This window comes from Pongo abelii, chromosome 19 (assembly GCF_028885655.2).
Source record: "Pongo abelii isolate AG06213 chromosome 19, NHGRI_mPonAbe1-v2.0_pri, whole genome shotgun sequence".
In the NCBI taxonomy this organism is placed as follows: Eukaryota; Metazoa; Chordata; class Mammalia; order Primates; family Hominidae; genus Pongo; species Pongo abelii.
The window spans coordinates 17195564-17219492 of NC_072004.2; the positions used below are offsets into that span (position 1 = coordinate 17195564).

A 23929-nucleotide genomic window follows, 5' to 3' on the forward strand; every position below is an offset into this window, starting at 1 on the left:
TACTGGGGAGGCTGAGGCAGGAGAATCGTGAACCTAGGAGGCGGAGCTTGCAGTGAGCCGAGATTGCGCCACTGCACTCTGGCCTGGGTGACACAGTGAGACTCCGTCTCAAAAAAAAAAAAAAAAAAAAAGAAAGAAAAACCAAAGTGGGGACTGTTCTAGATAGATGAAACAGATAATCAAATACTATGTGTGAAAACTGACTGGATCAACAGAGGAAATTTAAACATAGACTAGGTCTTCAGATATTAGGAAATTACTGTTCTTTTTTTTCAAAGGTATGTAAATGTATTGTGGTTATGTAAAAGACCATCCTTATTTTTGTAAGATGCATGCTTAAGTATTTAGAAATGAAATGTCATGTCTGTAAGTTACTTTCCAATGTTTGGTTTAAAAAAATATGGCAAAATGTTAGTTTTTAAATTTAGGTGGGTATACAGTTAATTTTATGATTTTTAAAACTTTCTGTATATTTGAAAACTCATAATAAAAAGTTCTGGAAAATAAGGCTATTTGCTAAAAACTGTTGAATAATTTGTGGGTCAGACAACTGTAAAAGTGGGAAAAATTCACAAAGATCTAGGGTTCTCCACTATTACTAGTCTGTTATTTTATAAGGGCATCAATTGCCTCTGTTTATCAGTGGAAGACTTTATAAATGCATTATTTACATAAAACATACAAAGGCAGGAAATACAGAGTAATGCAAAGGAAGGCGCTATGGACTGTCACACGCCACATCCTCAATCAAGGGAAATAAGTGCTGTGAGGGATGAAGCAGCATCAAAAAAATAAGATTTTCAAACAATTGTTATTTTAAAAAACATGGCTATATAAGCACAGTTTGAGTATTCTGCAACCTGTACTTTGTGCAAGATGATACTATGAAATCAAGGTTAACTAATGTAAGGGAAATGGAGATCAAGTTTTTTAAAGAAAACACTCAATAATATAGACTTTAGGATGCTAGCATCCTGGGTCTTTCCTTCAGTACCTGTTTGTAGGATGGTTTTATAAACAGTAATGTCCAAAGGAAGTTGCATGGTTAATACATGCTTAAATTGATATTTATAGTACCAGAATTGATACCAATTTCCCCTCCTTTAGCTCAGGAAAACTTCCTGTACAAAGATGTCCCATGAAATCTGATTCACGATTTTTAAGCAGTTCCCAAGTAAATGTTATTTGTTGAACATTTATTTGATATATGCACAAAAGTATTTTTAGTTATACCAATTTTCACTCCAGGCCAGTCAATTCTACTTTATTACTGAAATCTAATTTATATAATTTATTCATTAATTCAACCATATATTGACCATGCACTATTATGCAAGGGAATGGAGAAACAAACATGAGCACAATGGAATCTCAGTTCTCAGAATATGGCCTTATATTCTGGTAGTGGAATGCTGTAAATATGAAATACAATAGTATTTTTATCTATTTCTATTTGCATTTCTGCCAGTTTTCCTTTTATGTTTGAGACCCACAAACCCAGTTATCATTGTTTAATGATTACTGCATCAATGCTTTTTCCAATTAAATTTTTTCCTGACATGTTAAGAGTAATCTCTATTTTACTTGTATGTATGAAGGAGTGTCAGGCTTCCAATTATTCTTTAAAAATCAGTCATTTTGTTTTTAGTTTCTTCTAATAGCCAGGCTTAATTCTTTTTAATTTAGCCACTCTCATTTCATAGGCAAAGCAAGTCCAATTACATTTCATGTTGTAGCAATTATCTATGTATGTTTTCCTCACTCCATTAAAATTTCACCTTTTCCCCGGACCCACATTCTGCAGTGAACTCAAATCTATTTTCCGTTATTTACTTTTTTCTCACATCATTTATATAGCTACACTATTACTTCCACTTCCTTCTCTTGGGATACAGGTAGCATTTGGCAACCCATTTTAGCAGGTTGCTTACACTCAACCCATGACAAAATATCACATCCTCACTTTCTCATCACTCTAGAAATCTTTCTGTTGTGTAAACCACCTGTGATTTTCAGCACTGTAACAAGCCTTGAGAGGATCCAATTAGGAAGTTTGGGACCTGAGCATAGTAGACACTCAAGAAACATATTTCAGTGGAAGAAATGAACTTTCCATACTAAAACAGTCACAGAGAAACCTAAAGTATAAATTTAGGAGTCAGGTGAAAAAAATGGGAACTGTATACTTTATACCTACTTTTTTCCTTCCGGATGACCTTAAATGTCAAAACCTAGTGAAATCAAGGCTGATGTGTATTGAAAATTCATTTAAGCTTGGGGAATTTAATTTTTGCCCATTTAACTAAATCTCTACACATCTAATGTTATATACACATTAGTTTCTTTCATATCTTTCATTAAGCTTCTCTTTAATATTTCCGTATCTGAGGGAAGGTGTAACCAAACAGTGGTCACATAGAAATCTTTAAGATACTTCCAACTGTTTTTTTTTTCAAACCTACTGGCTCCATATGGCAGTTATGGCATAACAGGAGAAGGGAAAGTAAAACAGGGAAGGGAGTCCTTTACATATTTTAAGGCTTCAAAGCTGGGAATAAAAGGCCTGAAAGCAGCTTTCTTTTTTCTGTAATTTTAAGATCACTCTCTAGTGTGAAATCTCCACTTGATGGACACCTTCCTAAGTTACACTCATAAGGCCTCATTAGGATGTACAGTTGACCCTTGAACAACACGTTTGAACTGTACAGATCCACTTATACTGGAATTTTTTTTTCAACTGAACAGAGTTTGAAAGCACATTATTCAGGGATGGGAAACCTGCGTAGATGTAGGGCTTTTCATATACACAGGTTCCGCCAGGCTGACTGTGCAACTTAAGTATGGGTAGATTTTGGTATACATGGGTGGTCCTGGAACCAATCCCCCGAGTGTACCAAGGGATAACTATACTTGAAATAAAGAGTTGATGAGTTACGTTTTTGAATACCCTTCACAGGGTTTCTTTCTGTAATGAATTAAACTCATATCAAATTAAGGTTAAGAAGTCAAGTTTCCTTCTTAAATTTCACATTAAATCTAAATAGGTTATATCCATACCACTACTTCTGATACTTCTGCTGAGTATCTAACATATTGCACTTCTTCAGACTTCTTCTGAATGTTCTGACACACAGAATGCACAAAATAAAATTGAAACGAAGTTGTAAAACCAAATTGAAGTTTCCCTTATTCATTAATTACGATGTTTGGCACCTGTATGAACACGTTGATGCTGAATAAGGTTTGTACTCTGGGTGAAGGTTTTACCACATATACGACATGCATAGGGTTTCTCTCCTGTGTGAATTCTCTGGTGTTGAATAAGGCATGTTCTCTGGCTAAAATCCTTATCACATTCATTACATTTATAGGGTCTCTCTCCAGTATGAGTTCTCTGATGTTGATTAAGTGATGAGGAATAAATGAAAGCTTTCCCACATTCATTACATTTATAAGGTTTTTCTCCAGTATGAATCCTTTGATGCTGAGTAAGATTTGCGCCTTGTCTATATGCTTTCCCACATATATTGCATTTAAAGGGTTTTTCTCCATTATGAATCCTCTGATGTTGAGTAAGGTGCACACTCTGGCTGAATGCTTTCCCACACACACTGCATTTATATGGTTTCTCTCCAGTATGTGTTCTATGATGTTGAGTAAGATTTGCACTCTGGCTGAAGGCTTTCCCACATATATTACATATATAGGATTTCTCTCCAGTGTGAGTGGTTTGATGTTGAATAAGGGTTGAGGAATGAGCAAAGGCTTTTCCACATTCATTACATTTATAACACTTCTCTCCAGAATGAATTCTCTGATGTCGAATAAGGTAAGTACTCTGACTAAACACTTTCCAACATTCATTGCATTTATATGGTTTCTTCCCAGTATGTATTTTTTGATGCTGAAGAAGGTGTGTACTCTGACTGAAAGTCTTCCCACATTCATTGCATATATAAGGTTTTTCTCCAGTATGAACTCTCTGATGATTAATCAGTGATGAACTATGACTGAAGGTTTTACCACATTCCAAGCATTTATATGGTTTCTCTCCAGTATGTGTCCTTTGATGGATGGTAAGGTGTGCACGCTGACTAAAGTCTTTCCCACAGTCATCACACTTATAGGGTTTCTCTCCAGTATGAATTCTCTGATGTATAGTAAGGTGTGCACGCTGGCTGAAGGCTTTACCACACTGGTGGCATTCATATGGTTTTTCTCCAGTGTGCATTCTCTGATGTGCAATGAGGGATGAGATATGCCTAAACTCTTTCCCACATTCTTCACATTCATATGATTTCTCTTTGGCATGGGTACTTTGGTGTTTCAGGAGGGATGGGTATTTCCTAAATTTTTTCCCACACACATTACACTTGTAAGGCTTCTCTCCAGGAAGTATTTTCCTATGTACAATACCATATGAGACATGATTGAAGGTTGCCCTGCCTTCATTATACACAGAAGTTTTATTATCTAATTGGGTATCAAACTGTACAATTAGGTTTGAATGCTTTTCAAAATTATTTCTATATATATCATATTTACTAAGACATTCTTCTGTAGGATCATATTCTTGTGAAAGGGCTGACTTCAAACTGAAACCTCTTTCATTAGTGTGAATTTTCCAGAAGCCACCTGTTGCTCGCCTCTCTAGTCTATCATCATAGTCATATGAGTCTTCTAATTTGATGGTCTGGGTTTCTTCCTTTGTGAGTTTAGACATATCCTCCACTGGAGTACATGCTTGGGCTTTAGTTTCCCATTCTGAAATAAAAAATATATTTAAAAAATCTTTCATTTATTTGGAGAAAGGAAACTGCCAAAATAGAAACAAAAGAATAAACATAGATAAAATGCCCAAAGAGAACAGCTCTGAAAACCTCATCATCGTGGTCTTTAAAACTTGGGAAAGGAGACAAAAAGGGCAAAAAAAGGGAAACTAAGTTGTTGAAAACAGACAGGTTCTTCATATTCAACATGGACACAGAGGGAATAAAACAGATTAAGTCAGGTAACAGAGCTAAGAAAAGTCAAAACAGTGACAACACTGTGTGGGATAACTTGGGACGGCCTCATGGATTAATTTATGTAATGTGTTCATAAAGTAGACATGCTGACTCTCATCACTCTCTCTTCCAATCTGCTCCACACAATCCCACATAATATTCCTAAAGCAATTTCACCGAGTGCTTTCTATGCTCAAATATCCCTAGTAAATCTCCCATAGCCTAAAACAATGGTTCTCAAGGCAGTCCTCCCACTAGCAGCATAAGCATCACTATCATCTAGAAATGTGTTAACATTATTGGGTCTCACCCGGACATACTGAATCAGAAACTCTGGCAGTAGAGCTGAGTAATCTGTTTTATTAAACCCAGCAGTTTTGCTACATACCAAAGTTTAAGGACCAGTGGCTTAAAGTATAAAAGTTAAAAAGTTTAAAATACCTCCACTTGGCGTTCAGTCACAAAATAATTCAGCTCTTTCTATTCTATTCTGTCTCCTACTACAACTCATGTTCAGCTTAATTTAAAGTTATCCACTACTTTTTTTTTTTTTTTTTTGAGACAGACTCTGTGCCATCTTGGCTCACTGCAACCTCTGCCTCCCAGGTTCAAGTGATTCTTGTGCCTCAGACTCCCAAGTAGCTGGGATTACAGGCAGGAACCACCATGCCCAGCTAATATTTCTATTTTTAATAGAGACATGGTTTCACCATGTTGGCCAGGCTTGCCTCAAACTCCTGGCCTCAGGTGGTCCGCCTGCCTCAGCCTCTCAAAGTACTAGGGTTACAGGTATGAGCCGCCACACCTAGCCTAAAGTTATCTACTACTTCTTCATAATCTTCTCTAGATGCTATGCTAATCCTAGACTCTAGGCCTTCTTTTACGATGCCTTCTCCACCTATTAAAAAAGATGTTTATAGTCCAGCTCATATTTCTCTCTACAATGCTTCTTTGAATTTAAAATACAGATTAGAAGCCAAGCTCTGTGGCTTACTCCTATAATCCCAGCACTTTGGGAGGCCAAGGCGGGTGGATCACTTGAGGTCAGGAGTTCCAGAGCAGCCTGGCCATCATGGCAAAACTCTGTCTCTACTAAAAATATAAAAATTTAGACAGATGTGGTGGTGTGCACCTGTAGTCCCAGCTACCTGGGAGGCTGAGGCATGAGAATTGATTGAACCCAGTAGGCGGAGGTTGCAGTGAACCATGATCGCCCCACTGCACTCTAGCCTGGATGACAGAGCAAGATCCTGTCTCCAAAAAAATAAAATAAAATACAGATTAGGTTGAATCATGTAGGAAATTGCCTTTTTTAATAGGTCAAAATGGCTGAATGTCAGCAACCTTATATGGTTCAACCCAATACAGTATTGGGCTCATGACAGAACTTGGCTTTATATGAGTACAGTCATGGATTTCTTAACAATGAGGATATGTTCTGAGAAATGTGGTGTTGGTCGATTTCACCATAGTGTGAGCATCACAGAGTATACTTATATGAACCTAGATGATATATATGTATATATATATATTTCCTTCTTTAAATATGGAAAGCTAAATGTACCAGCACTATTACTGAATAACAATCATTTCCCCTACTTGCTCTGCAATACAAATATTAAGTGCTTATGTATCAGGCTTCTATATATGCTCCATTGTTGTCTTATGGGACCACTGTCATACATGCAGTTTGTTGTTGACCAAAACATCATTATGCAGCACATGACTGTAATTCACAATTCTGTACATTTCTTATATTTCCAACCTAGATGCAAATTCTGGAAATAGCTTATCCTTCTTTCACATTTCCTTTAGAAAATGGCCCAAGACTCTGGATATGGTGGCGACTCAACTGAAATGGTAAAATAAATGACATTAACATGTAAAAAGGAGAACTCAAATGAAAGCACACAGATGTGCATGCATACTCATAACCAAACACACACACACACACACACACACACACCAAACCAAACCAAACCAAAAAGGTTGACCCTCAATCTAACCTGGCTGTAATAAGGCAGCCAAATATGTATTTGTTGGTGCCTATTACGTTTCTCGTATAATTATTTAACACAAAATTTAAGTTACAACCTCTTTCTCCTTTGAAACCAGGTGGGAAACATATAACTTGCAAATATCAAGAATTACATAATGTAATTTAATCAAATATGGAATTTATAATATAGCAAAAATGGTACTAAATAGTTCAGAAACTTTCTAAGAGGCAGATCACAGTATAATACCTTTACAAATATATCTATTCAATTGAGGAATATGCAGTAATTGAAAATGACGCTACATCATCAGTAAGAGACTAGTTATTAATAGAATAAGGGATAACAGAATCCTGATAACTGATAGATAGGTCTAGTTTAAGGACTAGTGGCAGGACACATTAAGTGAAAAAAAAAAGCAGGTATATAAAAAAATGTAGAGCAAGATCCTAGCTGTGTAAAGATATGCTATTTGTGTTACAGACAGACACAGACACACACACACACACACACACACACACACACACACACAAATAATCTAAGGGGAGAAGGTCCTGGTCATGACTGAGGGGAGAGGGACACTTAATATTTGCTTCCTTGTACTACTTGAATTTACAAATTACTTTTTTTACTTTTATTCAAATACAAAATCATAGTTTACGTAAGAAAATGTTTAGGAGTAATGTCAAATGAAAAAAGTATTATAACAAGCATGAAAACACATCAGAAGTGGAAAAAGATTACCAAAATGCTAATAATGATATTATAAGCTTTCTACTTTCTAATTTTTAATAAATTTGCTATATTACTTTTGTTGCTATTTAGTACTAGTAAGTAGTTATATTCCACTCCAGTAGGTGTAGCAAAATAAAAAGTAATAAAAAAAGAAAAATAGAAAATAGTTATATTACTTTTATGAAAGAAAAAAATTTATAAACCAGCTTTCTCAAGCTAGGATTTGTTATTCCCCTCCCCAGAAGAAAATGAGAATGTGGATGGACTATACAAGTAGGTGTGTATATACACAAAAAAGAGATGAGATAATACCGGAAGCTGAGTTCAGCTTCTATGCAATCAGTATCACTCTATGACAGATTGTACATACAACTGAAAAGTACTAAAGTTATAATTAACAGACTTAAAGTGACAAGGCTGAATAATGACCATGAATAAATTGCTACTATAAATGCACTTTTTTTTTTTTGAGATGGAGTTTCGCTTTTGTTGCCCAGGCTGGAGTGCAATGGCGTGCTCTCGGCTCACCACAACCTCTGCCTCCCAAGTTCAAGCGATTCTCTTGCCTCAGCCTCCCGAGTAGCTGAGATTACAGGCATGTGCCACCACGCCCGGCTAATTTTGTATTTTTAGTAGAGACGGGGTTTCTCCATGTTGGTCAGGCTGGTCTTGAACTCCTGACCTCAGGTGATCGCCCGCCTCAGCCTCCCAAAGTGCTGAGATTACAGGCATGAGCTACTGCGCCCGGCCGATAAACGCACATTTTAAACAAATTAGTTTACTAAAACTTCTGAAACAGATCATTAAGCAGGGTTTAAATATGTGTTTATCACTAAAACCAGAAAGGATTGGTTAGAAGTGTTATCTGTTGGTTAATAAGGACAAACAGTGGTATAATATTTCTAAACAGAGGAGATTAATGTTGACTAAGGTAATCAAGGAAAGCTTCAGTGGGGGAAGTGTGATTTGAATTGAACCTCAAAGAATGGCAAAGTACTGTATAAAGAACAATAAACCATAAAATATAATAAAGAACTATAAAAGATCTGAGACAGTAATGGCCATCAAACCAATACTACTATTCTGTTTGTTAATTACCAAAGTTTCCATTTCCTGAAGTGTGACTTACCTACTTCCTGAAGTACCCTAACCAAAGGTAGATTCAACTTACTATATCTCTGAGCTGGCAAGAAAGCAAAATCCTCACAGGCCAAAAATTAAGTAAAAGCAGGAAGGCAAGAAGTCAGTAATAGTTGAAGTTGACTGCCTGAGACAGCTCCTCAATCATGTTTGATGACCTTAAGCTTCCATTTTGAGGGTACAAGGGACTCTGGGGCTAGAAGACAAAGGCTGGGGCCCAGCCAAGGAGAGGAGGCTGACAGGAGTCCCTTGAACAGAGGACTACGCACTATGTAAGAACAGGCTAGGCTGGAAAAACAAAACCCCAAAACCTCACCTCTACAGAAGGAAAAAAGGAACTGTCTTTCTCAGTCTTGGTGCTCTCTGGAGGGAGAAAAATCCCCCCTCTCCAAATGCATAACCATACATTGCCCTTTCTTGAGTATTCAGAGCCCAAATTTGTGCTCTCTGATGATCTAAAAAACTCCTCATGTTGGGAAGTTTAAGTGACTTCAGACTGCAAGTATCTCCCAGAAGACTATCCTGACTCTAATCCAGGCTTATTTCTATTACACTATGTATGTTTTTTCAGTGCCTAGAGTGTGCAGAATTTGTTCCCCAGAGAATTTAGTGTGCTGTAGGCGTATTTTATATTTTGCCAACTAAGGCATATAAGGACATAAATTATAGAGAAGAATTAGCTTTTAAAGTTTATGACCCTTAAAATACCTAATGACCAAAGTTAGTTTTTTAAAAAAGTGAAACAATTCACTCTAAGGTAGCATATCTTTTTTTTTTTTTTTTTTTTTGAGACAGTCTTACTCTGTCACCCAGTGGGAGTGCAGTGGTGTGATCTTGGCTCACTGCAGCCTTGATCTCCCGGGCTCAAGTTATCCTCTCACTTCAGCCTCTCTGGTAGCTGGGACTATAGTCATGCATCACCACGACCAGTTAATTAAAAAACATTTTTTTAGTAGAGACAGGTCTCACTATGTTGCCCAGAGTGGTCTCAAATTCCTGAGTTCAAGCGATCTGCCTGCCTTAGCCTCCCAAAGTGCTGGGGTTACAAGTGTGAGCCACTGTGCCTGGCCATATCATACTTGTCATTATTGTTTAATTCATTGTTGTATACTAGCATCCATATTGGCGGACATACAAGAAGTCAGTGCCTTAGATTTAAAAAATGGAATGTCTGGGTGCTATGGCTCACACCTGTAGTCTCAGCACCAGAGGCCAAGGCAGGCAGATCGCTTGAGCCCGGAAATTGAGACCAGTCTGGGAAACATGGCAAGACTCTGCCTCTGCAAAAAATACAAAAATTATCTGGGTGTGGTGGCGCGCACCTGTAGTCCCAGCTACTCAGGAGGCTGAGGTGGGAGGATCGCTTGAATGCAGGAGACGCAGGTTGCAGTGAGCCATGATCACACCATTGCACTCCAGCTTGGGCGACAGAGTGAGACTCTGTTTCAACAACAGCAACAAAATAAAATAAAATAAAATAATAAAATAAAAAATGGAATAAAAGCAAGATGCAAGAATATACATAGTATACTTCTTTCATATACAAAAGAAGATAATATATTAATAATTTATTTTTGCAAAGAGAAACATGGGAAGGATACACCAGAAACCGATGATCATGGTTACCTATAGGGAGTAGATGGGAAGAGAGCAGAAGGAAAGGAAATGTATACCTTTCTATATAGTTTTTGAGTTCTCAGCCATGTTACTGTTTTTGCATACTCAAAAATGTAAATTAAAAATAATTTTAAAAAGCAAAAAAACACTATCCTTAGTGGTATATATTCTAAGGACAAAAAGGATTTCAAAGAAATCTTGAACTTTCTAGACTGTTTGTTATACTAATGTGAATTTGAAACTATTTTTGTGTGTAACATATGATATAGCAAATAAGTAAATATACTGATGTTGTTGGAAACCAGGTTATTCACTGTATAACAAAGGAGATACAAAATGGAATATGGGAATATATAAAATGGAATATCCTTGTGGTGTTAGATTTGAATTGGAGTTTAAGTATGAACTCCTGACTTAAAAGAACTAACGTACACACACATACACACACACACACACACACACACACACACACACACATACACACATACTTCCTAGCTCTATCCACTGAACAGAAGCAATGATACCATAAACAGTGAATATGCTTATGGCCCAGATCTTGGTTTCTAAGAACCATTCCCTACTAAAATGAATCAGGGTTCCTTAGAGAAATCCCAAGTCTAAGGTGAGCATAAGGTTGAGCCTAAAGAACACCTGGCTGTGCCAGAAAGCAAGGAAATGGTTGAAGACAAATTGGGACACGTCAAAAAGATGCTGGACTTTGTTTGATGCTAGAGTGCCCAAATTTGGGACAATTGAGCATCAAAAACACAAAACAAAATGTAAAAACTGGAATTAATGGACTGATAATAAATATACATCCATATATATATATTTTTTTCTTTTTTCTTTTTTTTGAGATGGAGTCTTGCTCTGTTGCCCAGGCTGGAGTGCAGTGGCACAATCTTGGCTCACTGCAATCTCCACTCCCCACCCCGAGTTCAAGCGATTCTTCTGCCTCAGCCTCCCAAGTAGCTGGGACTACAGGCACGTGCCACCACGCCCAGCTAATTTTTGTATTATTATTATTTTTAGTAGAGACAGGGTTTTACTATGTTGGCCAGGCTGGTCTCAAACTCCTGACCTCAAGTGATCCACCTACCTTGGCCTCCTAAAATGCTGGGATTACAGGAGTAAGCCACCATGCCTGGCCAACTAATAATATATTGAATTTTTAAAATTTCCATTAGTCAACAGTGGTATATATATATATATATATATATAAAAATGGGGTGGGGGAGGGAGAGCTATTCTTTTTTTTTTTTTTTTTTTTTGAGATGGAGTCTAGCTCTGTTGCCCAGGCTGGAGTGCAGTGGCACAATCTTGGCTCACTGCAACCCCCGCCTCCCGGGTTCAAGTGATTCTCCTGCCTCAGCCTCCTGAGTAGCTAGGGATTACAGGTGCCCACCACCACGCCCAGCTAATTTTTGTACTTTCAGTAGAGACAGAGTTTCACTGTGTTGGCCAGGCTGGTCTCGAACTCCTGACTTCGTGATCCGCCCACCTTGGCCTCCCAAAGTGCTGGGATTACAAGCATGAGCCACCGTACCCGGCTGAAAGGGCTATTCTTTAATGAAGAATGGTATTAATCATTTAGAAAAGATGACTGAATTAGAAAATCACCATTTTGGCCGGGCGTGGTGGCTCACACCTGTAATCCCAACACTTTGGGAGGCCGAGGCGGGTGGATCACAAGGTCAGGAGATTGAGACCATCTTGGTTAACATGGTGAAACCCCTTCTCTACTAAAAATACAAAAAATTATCCAGGCGTAGTGGCGGGTGCCTGTGGTCCCAGCTACTTGGGAGGCTGAGGCAGGAGAATGGCATGAACATGGGAGGCGGAGCTTGCAGTGAGCCACTGCACTCCACTGAGTCCCGCCACTGCACTCCAACCTGAGCAACAGAGTGAGACTCTGTCTCAAAAAAAAAAAAAGAAAGAAAATCACCATTTTGCAGCTGGGCACGGTGGCTCATGCCTGTAATCTCAGCACTTTGGGAGGCCAAGGCGGGGGGATCACCTGAGGTCAGGAGTTTGAGACCAGCCTGGCCAACATGGTGACACCCTGTCTCTACTAAAAATACAAAAACTAGCTGGGTGTGGTGGCACATGCCTCTAATCCCAGCTACTGCGGAAGCTGAGGCAGGAGAATTGCTTGAACTCAGGAGGCAGAGGTTGCAGTGAAAGGAGATCACGCCACTGCACTCCAGCCTGGGCGACAAGAGTGAAACTCCATCTCAAAAACAACAACAAAAAAGAAAATCACCATTTTGAAACCAGCAATATAATAATGCAAAGATCACCAAATGGATGCTAAAAATTTTAAGTAAAAGATTATCAAGGAATAGTCATGTGACCTCAAAGTATCACTCCACAGATTACTTATTAATCACAAAGAATGCACCTTTAAAAACGAGAGATCCTGTACACACCACCTTAACCAAACTGAGCATCACCAATGATGAGATGAATTACCATTATGTACCTCCTGAAGAAGTGCAATGGAAGATACACATCACCTTTCAAATATTCTTGGCAAAATGTTTAAACTGACTGATCTTTAGGAAACAATGAGGCAAATCTAAACTGTAGGTCATTAAAAAAAAAAAAAAACTGGCTTGGAACCTTTAAAAAATGTCAATATCATGAAAGACTTTTTTTAAAAAAGAAAAAAGGCTGGGGAACGTTTCTCTATTAAAAGGGACTAAAGATAGGAGATATGCAAGTAGAACACATGATTCCTGACTGGATTCTGTACTGGGGAGAAAAATATCTATAAAGGATGTTTTTAGGACAGTTGGGAAAATCTGAATATTTGACTATACATTTGATGACACTATTATATAAATGTTAATTATCTAGAGTGAGAGAATGGTATCATGCTTATGTAGAAGAATGTTCATGTTCTTAGGAGGTATTTAGGGGTTGTCATGATGTCTATAACTAACTGTAAAACGGCTCAGTGCAAAAACCTTTGTATAGAGATACAGCAAAAGTGGCTAAATGATGATAATTAGTGATTCTAAGTAGACAGTACGTAAGTGATGAATGTAACGTGCCTGTGTAGGTTTGAAATCTTTTAAAATCAAGTTATTGTGGAGGGAATAAGCAAGAAATGAGAATGAAAAAGTCCATGACTAAGGAACAAGTTCAATAATAAAAATATGACGCAGATATAAAAAAAGAAATGAGGAAGCTCTTTACATACTCATTTGGAAGGCTTTTCAAGAAATACTTTTAAGTTAAAAAAGCAAGTTACAAAACAGTATGTATAGTATGCTACCATTCACATTAAAAATGGAGAAAAACTATTTTTATATTGACTTTATATGCAAAAAACCCAAAGCAAAATAAACATCTCAAATAACTGTTTATTGCCATGCTTTTATCCTGGAGACAACAGTTGTTCAAACTTTATTACCTGACTTCTACTTATGTGGAACTTTATTACAGACTTCTACAGGAAAACAGTGGTTCACGGACATGCTCTTATGACAGCGGTCACATGCTGGCGAGATGTAGGAACTGGGTGAATGTGGTATTCAGGTGGGACATTTATATATATTTATATATATATTTTTGCTTTATATACTTTTAAACATTTTGAATCTTGTGAATATATTATCTTTTTAAATAATTAGAAAATAAAAAAGAAAGGGATGATTTAGAAAAGTGAAGGCAGGGGGATGTAGGGGTTTGTCAGTGAACAGAATAAAAGAAACTCAAAAAGAAGAAGGTTTAACATTTAAATTTTTAGGGGGCATTCATACATGTTTAAATCTAGAGGAAGGGGAAAGTGGCATAATGAAAGCCCTAGACAGAGCTCTTAAGAGATGGGACCTAGAGGTCATGTAGAAGGATAAAATGAGAAGAGACACGGGAAAAGTGTGTTAATAGTGATGTTAGGAAGCTCTTCCTGAAGAGGCCTCTGTAAGGAAGCAATGCCAAACAGCTCACTGTTCTTCACAGGCTAGAATGCCTTTGCAAAAAGTGACCTGGTCATATTTAAAATGCATTTCTCACTACATTTAGGATATAGATTCTTAAATGCAAAGAAGCTCATGTACTTTTTGTTTCTCACCTGGACTAGGGCCTTCTAAAATTTCTTTTATCACCATCCATGGTTCTTCCAATATGGGAATCACAGTTGGTCTGTACACTGTAAGTCCTGTTCAGGAGGAATATAATGAATTTTATCCTGGAGATAAATGGTTACTCGAAGTTTTATTACCAGACTTCTACCTATCTGGGAGAACAGACCTCTGCAGGAAAACAATAGTTCATGGACATGATCTAACAAGATAATTAGGCCGTTGATTGTTATCCTTTCAGAGACAGGATAACAATTTCCTGCCACTGAAGAGGATATGTGAAGGAAGAAACCTTCCCTTAGAGTAGCAAAGGCTGGGCAAGGCAGCATCAGGTGGCAGCACTATGAAGCTGTGCATCAGTTGCCAATGGTCTCTCAATTAAGAACCTTTCATTTGGAAAACGGGAGTAAAACAGTCACTTTCGTGCTTGAATGAGATAAGAACATTTAATTCTAGACCCCATTTTTAGCCAAGCATGTCTGAGGACCAACCCATTTTTAATTGGGACAGGCTGGGAGGAGGAGGGATGCAGATGATCCTTACCCAGAGAAACCATGTTCCAATAGTTCTGTAACGTCACAGTCTTGTATAATTCCTTCTGCACAGGACGCATTAACTCCCAGTCCTCCTGGGTGATGTCTACAGCCACATCTTTGAATGTCATCGATTCCTAAAATATCAAATGTAACTTAACTCAGTTCAAGAACTAATGGCAAAGGGGACACTGATAACACTGGGTATATGTATGGTGGGGGACTGTCACAGAATTTTACACTTTAGTAGGATCCTAGAAGTTGTCTAGTCAAAACCCTCCCCTGACATATGGACAGCCCCACAGCATCTCTCCATGACCCTAAACGGAAGTTTGAAAATAGATCAGAATTTATTTTCACTTAGCACTCATGCATGCATTGGTGGCAGCTCCATTTTAAACAGAAAAGGTTTATTATTACTATTTTTAAAAGAGACAGAGTCTCACTCTGTTGCCTGTGCTGGACTAGTGCATGCACTGGTGGCAGCTCCATTTTTAAAAGGAAAAGGTTTATTATTATTTTTAAAAGAGACAGGGTCTTGCCTGGTCACCTGGACTGGAGTGCGATGGTATAATCATTGTTCACTGCAGCCTCAAACTCCTGGGCAGAAGTGATCCTCTCACCTCACCCTCCTGAGTAGCTAGGACTACAGGCACACACCACCACATCTGGCTAATTTTTAATTTTTTTTGTAGAGATGGGGTTTTGCTATGCCGCCCAGGCTGGTCTCAAACTCCTGAACTCAAGCGATCCTTCACCTCAGCTCCCCAAAGTGTTGGGATTACAGGAGTGATCCACCATGCCTGACTTGAGTTTTAAATTTTAAACACAGATGACACAGAGTTGAATGGTTTTGCTTTTCAAGCTATGCTTTAAGAATAAATCCAACATGTTATAATTAAAATGTTAAGATATTTTTATGTGTTCTATGGTTAAATTCAGTCTTTCTTTTTAAAAATATAACAGATACCAATAGTCACAGTGTTGAACTGCTGCACTGTTAAATACATTTCACAATCTGGTAAGGTTAGTGCCTTTCTTGTTTACTCTTCTTTTGTTAAAAATATAGTATTATCTTACATGTTTCTTTTTTCTTTTTTTTTTGTTTGAGAAAGAGTCTTGCTCTGTCGCCCAGGCTGGAGTGCAGTGGCCTCCTGAGTAGCTGGGATTACAGGCGCACGCCACCATGCCCAGCTAATTTTTGTATTTTTAGTAGAGACAGGGTTTTGCCATGTTGGCCAGGCTGGTCTCCAAACTCCTGACCTCAGGTGATCCAGCTGCCTTGGCCTCCCAAAGTGATGGGATGACAGGTGTGAGCCACTGCGCCTGGCCACGTGTTTATTTTTTCATATAATTGTCAGTATCTTTAAAAAAGTCATATTGGAGGCCAGGCGCAGTGGCTCATACCTGTAATCCCAGCACTTTGGGAAGCCAAGGCAGGAGGATCACTTTGAGGCCAGAAGTTTAAGATCAGCCTGGGTGACATAGTGAGATCCCATCTCTTAAAAAATTTTTTCTTTTAAATCATACTGGGATTTAAAAATTGTATAAAGTTTATAACTTAGGGAGAACTGATGACTTTATAATATTCAAGGTTTCTTTCATGTTCTACAAAATATTAGACATGAAAGTACTGCAATATTTATATTATGCTTAGTTTTAGATATTTTAAATTTTTTCGGGGGTGTGATACTGGAGGCATTTTTTTCACTTTATCATTTATCTCATTTTTATATATATATGTAGATATATATGTAAGTATATATATGTAAGTGATTGATTTTTGCATGTCATTTTCTGTAGTCATTTTATCCAATTTTTCTATTAGTGTTTCTAACAGTTTTTCCCTTGATTTTGTTAGGCTTTCCAGGTAAATGTTCACATTAGCAATGAATAATCATTTTAACTTGGTTACCAAAGGCTTTCCAATTTCAGAAAAACTAGTTATATTTTTACAGTAAATCTTTCTCTTAAGGTATCTTGAGTTACTATTCTTTAAAATAATATAGACTCATGGCCGGGCGCGGTGGCTCACACCTGTAATCCCAGCACTTTGGGAGGCCAACATGGGTGGATCACCTGAGGTCAGGAGTTCAAGACCAGCATGACCAACATGGTGAAACCCTGTCTCTACTAAAAATACAAAAATTAGCCAGGCATGGTGGCATGCACCTGTAACCCCAGCTACTCCAGAGGCTGTGGCATGAGAATCACTTGAACCCAGGAGGTGGAGGCTGCAGTGGACCAAGATCGCACCACTGCACTGCAGCCTGGGTAACAGAGTGCGACTCTGTCTCAAAAAATATATATAAATTCATGACCAACAGTAATATGACAGAATGCATGGCCTTTAACTACTTGTTAATGAGGAAAAATAATAGTAACAATCATCTATTAATTGCTTAACTGTAATCCAGGCTAACTACAAGTCTCATAATATTTAATACTCACAACCTAAGAGGCAAATTCTATTTATGAGAGTAGAATAACTCAGGCTAAGAGAGGTTAAGTATCTTGTCCCAAATTGCAGTTCCAATGGTAGAGTCGGGAAACAAAACCTAAATCCATCTGGCTGTGGAGGTCAATCTTGTATTCTCTATGTGATATTGCTGACAAAGTCAAAGTAAGGAAAGACATATCAAGGGAAGGCAATGGAAGCACCTTTTCTTTATAGTACCTTCACCTACCTTAACAGACCAAGATAACATAGGAGAGAAACTGGGGCTTAAGTCTTTGATAGAGCTTCTGGGGGCACAGTTGTTATAGGGCCAGGTCAGAAAATGTCCTCACACACTAAGAAGGCATTTTAAAATCAGAAAAGACAGTCACACTCACTTTGGTCACCAAGTCATTTAGCCATCCTGTCTGGAAAGCATGTTTTCCTCTGGGGTCTTCCTCTGGGGTATCTTGGGAAAGGGTAGAGTTTTGAGGAGCTAGAGAAGAGAAAGAGGTCATGAGGGAGATTAGTCCTTTCTGAATAGCCTAGGAAACCCCTCACCAAATAGATGCCTACACTTTCTTAAATTGAGAAGTAAGAAGGAAATCAAAAACAGCACTCCTACTTCAAAGCATCAGAGGAAAGGGCCAATGACTTGTCCTAAGACATCAAAACAGACTTCAAAAACAAGCTTGCTCTAAAAATCTTAAAGAGTATGAACAAAATTCACATTTTAACTAAATCCTTATGTGATATTAATTTTGTGAGTCATCTCTTAATAAGGGAATGTTCTCTAGACCCTTTCTTCCTTTTTTGGAAGTATTTTATTGTAAAATTCAATTCACAAAGCAAATGATTTATTAGTAGAATAGTGCAAACCTCTGAAGGTACTTTCTGAGGGCTCACACAGTGGTAATTTGGTTGTGTCTGGTCATTCTTTCAAGACATTTTTCTTGGGGGTTTAGATAATGTGTGTTTGCTCCCAAGCAATCTGGAAGGAGAACACCATGCAGGATGGAGCTCATGTTAAAGGCTTGTTCTCACTCACTAACCTTTGTTCTCCCCAGTTTCTTTCTTTTTAAAAAATGCATCCTGAACCTCTCAGTGTTCTCCCTAATTTCTTTAAAGGAGCTGCTCAGATATGCCAGTTGTCTTCTTTAACCACCCAGGGATTCCTCCCCTCTCTGCTCTATGATTCTCACCTTCCTCTTCTAGAATCTGAGTCAAATCCTCCACCAGAGTCACTGCTTCCTCGCTGCTCTCTGGATACTGGGACTTTACCCAAGTCCTAACCTCACCAGGCAGGATGGTCAGGAATTGCTCCAGCACCAGCAGCTCCAAAATTTGTTCCTTTGAGTGAATCTCAGGTCTCAGCCACTTAAGGCAGAGCTCTCGGAGTTGACTCAATGCCTTTCGAGGACCAGCCAGGTCTGGGTATGGAAAATTCCTAAAATTCTGTCGACAGGTCTCAGTGTCACGCAAGAATCTCGAAGTAAGGATTTCCTTCTCAACATTGTAGGGTCCACTCTGAGCCTTGTCTGACTTCCACCTTAGAAGGATTTGAGAACGTGAAGAACTGTTCATCCTCTTGCTTGAGGCTAACATTGCTACAGACAGGAGAGTCAATCTGGCAATATCCTTTATTTCTCCAGTAGTGAGCCAACTGCTTGAAGTCTCATGCTAGAGTCACAAGGACACTATATCAAAGGCTGCTGCAGCCGAGGGCAGAACAGAATCAAGGTAGAGTTAGCAGCCTTAGTGACAAATTCTGAGCCCAGAACTTGCAGGGATGGATAAGAGACCCTGAAACACAAGCATGGACCACAAGGTCAAGAATCCCTGGTGTACTCTACTATACATATACACACACAGAAACAGACTCGCAGTGTGCATAGATGAACACACATAAGCTTTACCTTGTCTTCCTCCCCTATATCCTTAGACTTGTAAGGGAACTGCCATCTGCTTGGGGTTGGTGGGGGATGGAGCTGCTATTAAAAAGGTAGTGTCAGAGGCAATGACTCAAAGAATCTAAGCAAAACAACAGATTAAACCTCTAACCTGTTGAAACAAAAATTAAACATTTTTATAGAGAAAATAGTTTCATTATTTTAGTCACTGATGTTACAGAAGCTGTAATGACTGAACTGACTCTCAACAATAACAGAGCGAATCTGTTACTTGGAAGAAATTAGGAGAATTTCTTCTTAATACAGTGCTCAAGGTTCCCAAGGGAACTGTCAGGGGAAAGGGCGAGCCATTTATCTGCGTTGCATGTTAATGCCAGCCGATCTAGCCTTTCACTATCAGAGGGCTGGGAAGACCAGCGGGTTGGACTGGAAAAGAGTGAAGAGGTTGGTGTGACTTGAAGTCCTTTAAGTGCTTCTATAGGAGACAGTTCCTTAGGGACATATTCGAAACCAGGATTCTCGAAGGAAACCTTAGAACCGGCCTGACCTGGAGGAGAACCGACACCACCTGTCCCCAGGCTCCAGCTCCGAGCCCTGCTCCGGCACAGTCGTGCCACCAAAGACAACTGTTTACAAGGCCCTGCGGAGAAGATGCGACAGCCTTGCCTTGCCTCCTGTCGCCTCCCCTTCCCGGCCAAGTTCCTCTGCCTCTTACTCCTCTTCAGCCGCAGGGTCGAGGGCGAGGGCAGCGGGGGAGTCGGGGACCGTGCGACGCGCAACGCTGGGACTGGGCCCACAGCAGCCTCCACCCCGTCTTTGCCCTCCCCAGGCCACGAGCACGGGAGCCCGCGCGTGGACGGGCTCGGGCTGTCACTGATCGCGCGGACACTCGCGCGCTGCGCCCGGACATCAATACCTGTCGCTGGGACCCGGCCGACGGGCAGCCGGAGCGGCCCTAAGGCCACAGGCAACAATGGCGACGCTGGCACAGGCGCCTGCGTGGCGGGCTCAGTCCCGAGCGGCAGCGGGTCATCGGGCTCCGCCACGTCCCTTCCCCGCAAAGCCCAGAGTGTCCCGGACAGGAGCTGCACGTTCCAGCCCGGTCCTGAGAAGCCCGGCCCAGAAACCCCGGCGCCTCTGCTTCGCCGCGACCTCGCCTCGGCGTCACTGCGCATGCGCGCCAGAAGAACGCTGCGCGCCCGCAGAGCCAATGGGAGCCCAAGCTGCGGCCTCCCCCTCCGGCGCCTCTGGCCCTGGACCTGTCTCCATGGCAACCTCCTCCACCCATCGCTCTGACTTGCTTGTCAGCCTGCGAGGTTCCGAAGGGAACTTCAAAGTTTCCCCGGGCAGACGCAGGTCTGGTAGACGTCTTGGAGGCCAGGAAGGTGCCAGTAGCTGGAGGAGCGCCGGGAGTTGAAGCCCCGCGCCAACTACCCAGAGAAAACCGGGTGCCAGATTTCCTAGAGGAAGAATGGGCAGGGAAGATGTGGGTCTAAAGGCAGAAAGACTTAATGTGCGGTTTCGGGCTTTACTGTGCATACATACTAACTGTTAAAGGTTTTCACTTCCTCCTCAGGAATTTGATTCTGAGACTCTCCGATTGGGGAAAAAAACCCATGTTCTTTCTTTCTTTCTTTTCTTTTTTCTTTTGAGACGGAGTCTCGCTCTGTCGCCCAGGCTGGAGTGCAATGGTGCGAGCTCGGCTCACTGCAACCTCCGCCTCCTGGGTTCAAGTGATTCTCCTGTGTTCAAGTGATTCTCACTTGAACCTCCTGGGTTCAGCCTCCCGAGTAGCTGTTATTTCTAAGAGACACAAAACAAAAATACATAAAACACTGGAAAAATAAACGCATAGAAAAACATACTCAAGGTGTTCCCGTTATCTACTGTTCTATTAACAAACTACCCCAAAACTTAGTGGTTTTGAAGAACAATCACCTTATTATGCTCATAAATTTCATGGTGAGGAATTTGAAAGGGGAACCGAGTGGGTGGGCCTTTGCCTCATTACGTCTGTAGCCTCTGTTGGGATGATTTGATGGCTGGGAGGGCCCGCTTCCAAGATGGCTTTTCCACTCACATATCTACTACTTGGGAGGAGATGGGCTAAAAGATGAACTCGGCTTGTATTTGACCAGAGTGCCTCAATGTGGTCTCTCCAGCATAAAGGACTGAAGGCAGCTGGACTTATTACATGGTGGCTCTGGGCTCCAGGAGTGAGCATTCCAGTGAACAAGAGAGAAGCGCCACGGCCAAATATAACAAGGCCTTGGAAGTCACCTAGCACCAATTCTGTCAGACCCTTGGTCAAAGCAATCACAAGCCTACAGAGAATCAAATGGAGGCAGAATCCTGTGGGGGCGGAGGAGGACTGTCAAAGAGTCTTAATATCACCACGCAAGGAAAATTTTAACAAAAAGAAAGTTGGGCCAGGCATGGTGGCTCACGCTTGTAATCCCAGCACTTTGGGAGGCCGAGGCGGGTGGATCACCTGAGGTCAGGAGTTTGAGACCAGCCTGGTCAACATGGTGAAACTCCGTCTCTACTAAAAGCACAAAAATTAGCCTGGTATGGTGGCGCATGCCTGTAATCCCAGCTACTCAGGAGGCTGAGGCAGAAGAATCACTTGAACCCGGGAAGTGGAGGATGCAAGGAGCTGAGATCGTGCCACTGCACTTCATGTACTCCAGCCTGGGCGACACGAACAAGACTCCATCTCAAAAAAAAAGAAACTTGGGGAGTGTGATGGTCTTTTGATGTGTCAACTTGGCTAGGCTACAGTCTCTTGCTATTCAAGTAAACACGAACCTAGGTGTTGCTGTAAAGGCATTTTGTAGATGAGATTGAAGCCCACAAACCCAGTTGGACTAAGTAGTTTGGGAGATTATCCTAGATAATTTGGGTGGGCCTGATTCAATCAGTTAAAAGCTTTCAAAAAAGAACCGACATTTCCCTGATGGAGAAGAAACTCCCATCAGCGTACCACAGCTTCCAGCCTGCCCTTCCTGATGGGGTGCTCTTATGGACTTTGGACTCACCTAGTCGCCCCCTCAATCGAGTAAACCAACTCCTTGCCACAAGTATCTTAAATATCTACTGGTTCCGCTTTTTTGGTTGAACCCTGACTGATACAAGTAATAATTCTAATATCTGATAAGCTAGAATTTGAGAAGATTACAAGGGAATAAATAAGAGTGCCTGATGGAAAAGATATATTTATCATAAATATACAGTATGTCCCTAAAAATAAGGCCTCAAAATATACAAAGCAATAGCTGACATACCTGTAGGGAGGAAAACATAAACCAACAACCGAAGCTGGAAGTTTAATACACCCTGTAGTACACACTGTGGTGCTGCCAGGATCCTCCTCCAGGGTTGAGGCATCCATCCCAGCAGCTGCCGGGTGAGTGGCTGCTGACGGCTCACAGCAAAATACTTCCTTGGGAGTTGTCCTAACTGCAGGGGGCTGCCTCTCAGAAGTCACATCTTCTCCCCGGGGGAAGTCCATATCCAAAGACTGCTCAGTGCAGGCCTCAAAGACCTGGCCCCCTGTCTTCAACTTGCAGCCTCTATAAAGGTCCATCTTGGCTTAAGAGTTCCCTGTGAGACCAACTGAGGCCTCTGTTGCAGTCATACAGCATTTAAACCTATTACTCTGTCCAGTTATCCTTATATCACTCCTGTACAGGAATTTTTTCTAGAGAACACTACCCAGTAATTACCTTGTATGCAATTCTCCATCTCAGAATCTATTTATAGGGAATCTGCCCTACACCAGTTGGTACCAGGAGTTGTTCCAAGAACGCAAACTCTAAAATGGAATGTTTTTCTTTTTGAGGTGGGGTCTTGCTCTGTCGCACAGGCTGGAGTGTAGTGGTGCAATCTCAGCTTACTGAAACCTTTGCCTCCCGGGTTCAGGCAATTCTCTCTGCCTCAGCCTCCCGAGTAGCTGGGATTACAGGCACCCACCACCACACCTGGCTAATTTTTGTATTTTTTAGTAGACACTGGGTTTTGCCATGTTGTCCAGGCTGGTCTTGGACTCCTGACCTCAGGTGATCTGCCCTCCTTGGCCTCCCAAAGTGCTGGGATTACAGGCATTAGCCATAAAATGGAATTTTGAAACTGTGTTACCTGCCACCTAGCTGACAATGAGGGAGGGCCCTATGACTTGTGATTGGCAGAGTAATGATAATGATAGCATATGTCAGGTTGTAGCAATGTAATTGTTAAAACTGTCAGTGGTGTTGAACTGGGGTGGAATGTTGACAGAAGGGAATGCACTGGTGGGTGCTATATATCTCAGATCTTTATAATGTTGGGGGAAGTGGTAATTCTAGAGATGATGGAACTGAATGGCTATCACTGGGAGCTATTGACAATGATGGTGATTAGTGACAAATTTAAGGGAAAATGTAAACATCAGAAGACTTCTTGAAGCCTGACAGCAAAACAGCTGAAAA

The 23929-nt window shown here is 40.5% G+C and overlaps 1 protein-coding gene across 9 annotated transcripts; it reads right to left on the bottom strand.

The window, feature by feature from the left end:
- Nucleotides 1-1167: 1167 nt before the first annotated feature.
- Nucleotides 1168-20639, bottom strand: ZNF287 (zinc finger protein 287). Of its 9 annotated transcripts, none has more exons than XM_063718400.1 (7): nucleotides 20011-20621; nucleotides 19470-19541; nucleotides 18756-19356; nucleotides 17952-18049; nucleotides 15127-15253; nucleotides 14574-14660; nucleotides 1168-4764 (listed from the first exon to the last, which is right to left on the bottom strand). In XM_063718400.1, exons 3-7 carry the CDS (start codon nucleotides 19156-19158, stop codon nucleotides 3194-3196), a joined length of 2286 nt encoding a protein of 761 aa, XP_063574470.1. In that variant the 5' UTR covers nucleotides 19159-19356; nucleotides 19470-19541; nucleotides 20011-20621; the 3' UTR covers nucleotides 1168-3193. The 9 variants fall into 9 exon arrangements, with proteins under 9 accessions (XP_063574470.1, XP_063574472.1, XP_009249612.1 ...); XM_063718402.1 differs by having other exon boundaries at nucleotides 19470-19614; nucleotides 20011-20618; XM_009251337.4 differs by having other exon boundaries at nucleotides 19470-19544; nucleotides 20380-20516.
- Nucleotides 20640-23929: the final 3290 nt, after the last annotated feature.